Source organism: Lucilia cuprina, chromosome 3, assembly GCF_022045245.1.
Source record: "Lucilia cuprina isolate Lc7/37 chromosome 3, ASM2204524v1, whole genome shotgun sequence".
NCBI classification, from domain to species: Eukaryota; Metazoa; Arthropoda; class Insecta; order Diptera; family Calliphoridae; genus Lucilia; species Lucilia cuprina.
This window is the reverse complement of record NC_060951.1, coordinates 37,582,696-37,589,697: the sequence shown is the minus strand read 5'-3', so window position 1 is coordinate 37,589,697 and position 7,002 is coordinate 37,582,696. Positions and strand designations below refer to the sequence as shown.

General features: G+C 28.2%; 1 protein-coding gene across 1 annotated transcript; it reads right to left on the bottom strand.

Moving 5' to 3' along the window:
• Positions 1–200: 200 nt before the first annotated feature.
• Positions 201–2,108, bottom strand: LOC111686361. Its single transcript, XM_046946966.1, has 3 exons — positions 2,015–2,108; positions 1,550–1,951; positions 201–912 (listed from the first exon to the last, which is right to left on the bottom strand). Exons 1-3 carry the CDS (start codon positions 2,073–2,075, stop codon positions 263–265), a joined length of 1,113 nt encoding a protein of 370 aa, XP_046802922.1. The 5' UTR covers positions 2,076–2,108; the 3' UTR covers positions 201–262.
• Between the last annotated feature and the right edge of the window lie 4,894 nt (positions 2,109–7,002).

Genomic DNA, 7,002 nt, shown 5'->3' with positions numbered 1-7,002 from the left:
AGGTGCGTCTATTAAAAATAATAAAATCGTACAGACATTAACTTTCAAGTTTATTTATTATTTATTACAACTTGACAGTTGTAACCTTAAGATGTTAAAATACGAAAATAATTAGATCATAAATGCTATAAAAGGATTAGTATAAACCTATTAAAATATAAAATAGAACAAAAAATTCAAATAATTTTATTTCTGTTAATTTGACTAGAAGTTAAAGCAGTTAATCATATTATTTTGATGTACATATAATTTTAAATTTGTTTTAACAATAACCCTTTAAATTTGGCGCAATATTTGTGATGAAATGTTCTGGTTCACAACAAAATGTGTAACCCCAATAATTACTCTTCGCCAAATGTATATTCGAAGGGCAAGTAACCTCTGGACAAATTTCGTCTGGTATTTGTGGTGGCATTTTTTTGTCATGAATATTATTGTATTGTAAAAATACAGTTCTTATACCATTCCGATTTAAAACGATTTTATAGGTCCATAATGGTATAGGTATTATATCATCTCTCAAATACATTGGCCTTAAATAACCATCAGTGTCGAGCAAATGTAAAACCCAATGAAAAGCACCACTACAAACTTTTGCTGGTGTATTAATGGGACTTCTAGCCCATTCCTCCATTTGTTTCCAATTGCCATCGTTAATAGGATGAAATTGTGGAATGACATTTATCATTTTAAATGTGGTGGCTATTAATGTATTTGACATATAATCGGCTACAGGAGTTAAATGACCACGATCGAAGCGCTCTTCACCAGCATTATCCGGCATAAAACGTTGTTCATCACCCAAAATTCGTCGAAATTGTGCATAAATGTCCCGTTTATTGTAGGCCGAGAAAATCTTCATGGTAAAAATTTCATCAGGGTCAAACATCATGCCATACGGGCGTGGTATAACTGTAATATAACATAAATTGTAAAATATTCTAGTTCATTTAAAATTATAGTTCTAGTTCAGTTCTAGTTTAGTTCTAGTTCAGTTCTAGTTCAGTTCTAGTTCAGTTCTAGTTCAGTTCTAGTTCAGTTCTAGTTCAGTTCTAGTTCAGTTCTAGTTCAGTTCTAGTTCAGTTCTAGCTCAGTTCTAGTTCAGTTCTAGTTCAATTCTAGTTCAGCTCTAGTTCAATTCTAGTTCAGTTCTAGTTCACTTCTAGTTCAGTTCCAGTTCAGTTCTAGTTCAGTTCTAGTTCTGTTCTAGTTCTGTTCTAGTTCAGTTCTAGTTCTAGTTCAGTTCTAGTTCAGTTCTAGTTCAGTTCTAGTTCAGTTCTAGTTCAGTTCTAGTTCAGTTCTAGTTCTAGTTCAGTTCTAGTTCAGTTCTAGTTCAGTTCTAGTTCAGTTCTAGTTCAGTTCTAGTTCAGTTCTAGTTCAGTTCTAGTTCAGTTCTAGTTCAGTTCTAGTTCAGTTCTAGTTCAGTTCTAGTTCAGTTCTAGTTCAGTTCTAGTTCAGTTCTAGTTCAGTTCTAGTTCAGTTCTAGTTCAGTTCTAATTCAGTTCTAGTTCAATTCTAATTCAGTGTATTTGTAGCCTGTCATCATTACCAAATGGGTATGCTTCATTTATGGTAAAAACCGCACGTTTCCTATCATAATCGAAACATACTTTGTAGGTTTCAAAAAAGTAATCATTATCCTTGCAGTGAATTTTGTAACCGACTCTATATAAGTTATATGTACATAATTTTTTATCATGCTCCAGTTTTAGTTGAGGTTTCATTCGGTTTGGACAACCTCCGAGCGATGATAATTGTGGATTGAATTCTCCATTTTCACAGGACACTTCCTTGATATCGTCACTGTTACACACCATATATATAATGGTACCATCTTGTACAGCAGGTTCTCTTAAAAGTTCTAATGTTCCATTTTCATATTTAAGCATTAAATGCCAGTCATATTTTAAGAAATGTGTATTATATTCACAAATTCCATTTATTTCTGAAACTGTAAATCATAAAAGAGATATTGATAAACGAGGTTAAATTAAATTTTAAAGCCCATTCTTACCAGTATTAAGTAGACACACAAGTAATACTAACGTTTTGTATAGTTTGTAGGAAGTAAACATTTTGATATTTTTTTAAATTTTTTGTAAGAGAATTTTGTGAAAAATTTTGAATTTAATTATTTTAGCTTTTTTAAAAATTGTAAAAAAAAATCCAAATGAGTTCAAAAAGTTATATACCATTTGGGGGAAATACAAAATTTAATTTGTAAAAATAAAATTTATTGTGAAGAGATATTAAAAAAATATTGATTATTATCGAAATGTTATCTATTATATTGCCTTCGTTAGGTAGAAATGAAAAAACATTTTATTTTATTTTTTTTAGACAATTTAATATTGCGTATGCGCTTCGGTGTACCTCCTATAAACATAAATTAAATTCCAAATGTAGTTATTATCATATTATTGCACAAATGATCTAATAGTTTTACATTCAATTTATGTTTTTGTGTTTTTCATATTGTAGTTAATATTTTACATAAATTAAAACAAAATACAATTACATATTTAACAAAAGAGCCAAACTCAAAATAAAACATAAATAAATCATACAGGAAAAAAATGCATGTATTTCATATCTTTCATGATGTTATCTAGCTACCCTGCAGTTACATATATTTCTAACAATTCTAATAGTTGCAAAAAATATTAAATATGTATTTGTCTTTCAAGACACATGTGTCATTAAAGTAAATAAAACAAAGACAAAAAAGTTTTGAAAAATAATTTGCTACTTGTATTCAATTCATCATTTATACTTTAAAATCTTGGGACTTAAGTTGTCTATTTAGTTTATTTTTTCAACGTATTTAAATATTCTTTCCCGGTTGGTGGTCGTGTCTATAATATCAGATTTCTTTACTTATCTTTATGGAAAATGTAAATAAATGACAACTTCTGTTTTAACCATTATCAAGATTTTTAGTTAATTTATACTATCATAATATGATAATACTGTTGTTAATTTCCAATAAACATTTTGTACATAGTTTTGTTAAGCACATATGGTCATGGTTTCGAATTGGTCCCCAGAAAGCTCAATAAATCAATTTGTTAATCGCTAGCTTTTTTCTTGTTAAGTTTTATTTTTAAATTGTAACAATTTAATTTTTTTATATCCATTTACACGCGCTTAAATTGTTTTATAGATATAAACTAAATCAAGTTGTTTTAATTGATATGTTAGGTTTTTTTGGTTTGAATGGTCCACTACCAAATGCGGGTGACAGAAGTGATCAACTTAACTGTAATTTTTAACCAAAAAAGGTGGATTTGTATAAAAATCAAAACTAATTGTGTTGTGGAATTAATATCAAAATAAAACATGCATTGTAAAAGATGATTGTTTTTGTCTTATTTTGTAAACTACACAATATATTACATGAGATAGTTTTTATTTAAAATTAAAAAAATGTACACAAGTTGTCAACTGAACTAGAACAGAAGTAGAACAGAACTAAAACAGAATTAGAACAGAACTAGAACAGAATTAGAACAGAACTAGAACAGAACTAGAACAGAACTAGAACAGAACTAGAACAGAACTAGAACAGAACTAGAACAGAACTAGAACAGAACTAGAACAGAACTAGTACAGAACTAGAACAGAACAAGAACAGAACTAGAACAGAACTAGAACAGAACTAGAACAGAAATAGAACAGAAATAGAACAGAACTAGAACAGAACTAGAACAGAACTAGAACAGAACTAGAACTGGACTAGAACTGAACTAGAACTGAACTAGAACAGAACTAGAACTAGAACAGAACTAGAACAGAACTAGAATAGAACTAGAACTGGAACAGAACTAGAACAGGACTAGAACAGAACTAGAACTAGAATTAGAATTAGAACAGAACTAGAACAGAACTAGAACTGAACTAGAACAGAAGTAGAACAGAACTAGAATAGAACTAGAACTGGAACAGAACTAGAACAGAACTAGAACAGAACTAGAACAGAACAGAACTAGAACAGAACTAGAACAGAACTAGAACAGAACTAGAACAGAACTAGAACAGAACTAGAACAGAACTAGAACAGAACTAGAACAGAACTAGAACAGAACTAGAACAGAACTAGAACAGAACTAGAACAGAACTAGAACAGAACTAGAACAGAACTAGAACAGAACTAGAACAGAACTAGAACGGAACTAGAACTGATCTAGAGTCTTCAGTTAAATTGTTTAAAATTTTTGTTATATTTTATAGTTTGTTAGAAATTTTAATATCAAAATATTATATTAAACTATTTTTTATAACATTTATTTAGAGCAATAAACAAACTGCATTTAAATTGTAATTGTTTACAATTTTTTTAGTTGTTTGAATAATTTTGATTTGTAGTTTTTTTGTAATTATTTGAAGTAAATGTAAAACTACACAATGTTTTTAAACAGTCGAAGTTGCATTTGAATCTACATAAATATTATTAACTCATTGCAGTAATTTGTCTCTAATATAAAATTCCATAATTTATAAAATGCAACAAAAACAAAGAAAATGTAAAACTACAGAAATACTAAATGCAAACTATTATGCATAATAATATTTATCTAAAGTGTTTGTAATTGTATTTGTAAGTATGTATAAGTAACATGCAACATATAATAGTTGCCTTAGCGGCCAAATGGGCTAAGTGTAATTTATGGCAAAACATTTTGTTAGATCATTAAAGAAACCATTTCAATTAAAAAAAAACATATAGTTCATAACATCTCCTATACTTTTTCTCGTAAACAAGATGTAGAAACAAACCACTTAGACTATTTTGTTGCTAAGACTTTTTAATAAAACACATAATTGTGTTGTTTCTATATGCAAGTATTTGTTTTACTTTTTTGTCATGTTGTTTATTTATACTATGTATGCTTAACATTAATGTCAACTTCTTTTTTTTGAGTTTGGTATAATTTTCCAAGAAAATTATAGTTTAGAGCATTTTACATAGGCCATAGAGTATGTTAGAGTAATGTCAGTAAATTGCCTATTTTTTATGTTTTATGTCATAACTGTGGCATAATACTAAGTACATATTGTTTTTTTTTTTTTGTTAGATTTAGATATTTGGATGAAAATGTAATAATATTTGGCAACATGCAGCAACAAGTGACCAGATGGTTTCATAAGCAATTTTCATATAATTTTTTTAAGTTTTAGAAATTACTTAATATTATTTTGTTGATTTATTTCATGAATTGTGGTGAAAAAGATTAAATGGCAGATAAACTTTTCTGTCGAAAACTGATCGCTGTTGTATTATTTATAGAAAAGCGATAATATTTTCTATAGAAAATGTAGTCCCATCAATGTTTTCAATAGAAAACTGTTCGACGTTAAATTTGTTTATTGTAAAACCGATCACTATAAGTTTACTATAGAAATCTGATCTCTATTACGTTGTTAAAGTTTTCTATAAAAACTTATCGTTATTAAAAATTTCTATAGAAAATAGATCGCTGTTCAAACTTCCTATTGAGAACTGTTTGCTGTTCATATTTTTACATAAAACTGAACGGGTCACTGTTACAGATTTCCAAAAAACTGATCGGTACTAATCTTTTCTATAAAAAATATGAACACTGTTAAATCTTTTTACTGATCGTTGTTAAAAATTTCTATAGAAAACATATCGTTGTAAAAACTTTCTATTGAGAACTGTTTGCTGTCCTAGTTTTTACATAAAACCGATCGTCGTTAAAGTTTACTATAGAGAAAGGTTCACTGTTACAGTTTTCTTAAAAAAAAACTGATCGGTACTAATATTTTCTATAAAAAACTGATCACTGTTAAATCTTTTAACTGATCGTTGTTAAACATTTATATAGAAAACTGATCCTTGTAAAAAGTTTCGATTGAGAACTGTTTGCTGTCCTAGTTTTTACATAAAACCGATCGTCGTTAAAGTTTACTATAGAGAAAGTTTCACTGTTACAGTTTTCTTAAAAAAAGAAAAAACTGTTCGGTACTAATATTTTCTATAAAAAACTGATCACTGTTAAATCTTTTAACTAATCGTTATTAAAAATTTCTATAAAAAACAGATGGTTATTAAAACTTTCTATTGAGAACAGTTTGCTTTTCAAGTTTTTGCATAAAACCGAATGTCGTTAAAGTTCACTATAGAGAAAGGTCCACTGTTACACTTTTTAGTAACGTTTTCTTGTAAAACTGATCACTGTTTAATCTTTTAACTGATTTCCATAGAAAACAGATCGTTGTTAAAACTTTCTATTGAAAACTGCTTGCTGTTCTAGTTTTTACATAAAAATGATCGTCGTTAAAGTTTACTAAAGAAAACAGATCACTGTTACAATTTTCTAAAAAAAACTGATCGGTACTAATGTTTTCTATAAAAAATTGATCACTGTTAAAGCTTTTTATTAAAAATGTATCGTAGTAAATATATTGTGATCACTGTTACAGTTTTATAATAGATCGTTGTTAATGTTTTCCATTGAAAATTGATCTCTGCTTGGGTTGTGATCGCTGTAAATGTTTTCCATTGAAAACTGATCACTGCTTGAGTTTTATATAGAAAAGTGGTAGCCGTTAAATTTTTTTTATAGAACTCTGATCACTGTTTAAATTTCTGTTAGAAAACTGATCACTAACAATTTTTCAATAGAAACTGATGGCCACAATGTTTTCTAAAACAACAACTGATCGCTGTGAAAATTTCTCAAGTCTTTTTTTATTCTCTTCCCACTTTTCAACTTGAAATTTCCTTTTCATTAACTTTTAATTAAATGTATTTCAATAAGAAATGTTTTCAAATATTCACAAGCCCCTTCAACAATTTACCAGAGAAATAAAAGGCATGTAAACTATTTGATAGTCTAGTAAATACCTGAATCCATTTTATATTTAAAGTTCAACGCCCACCAACGAACAACAAATTTAGATGGAAAAAAAAATAAAATGAAAATAAAACTTAAAAACAATTATCTTTTGAAAAGCTCGTGCCAAAGATGCATATATTTA

What these genes read in the sequence shown, in the direction of transcription:
- LOC111686361 (XM_046946966.1), bottom strand. Translation starts at nt 2,075, where the DNA reads ATGTTTACTTCCTACAAACTATACAAAACGTTAGTATTACTTGTGTGT. An exon ending in TGTGTGTCTACTTAATACTG is followed by an intron (nt 1,952 to 2,014) that starts GTAAGAATGGGC and finishes TATGATTTACAG; the next exon opens with TTTCAGAAATAAATGGAATT. An exon ending in AAATGAAGCATACCCATTTG is followed by an intron (nt 913 to 1,549) that starts GTAATGATGACA and finishes GTTATATTACAG; the next exon opens with TTATACCACGCCCGTATGGC.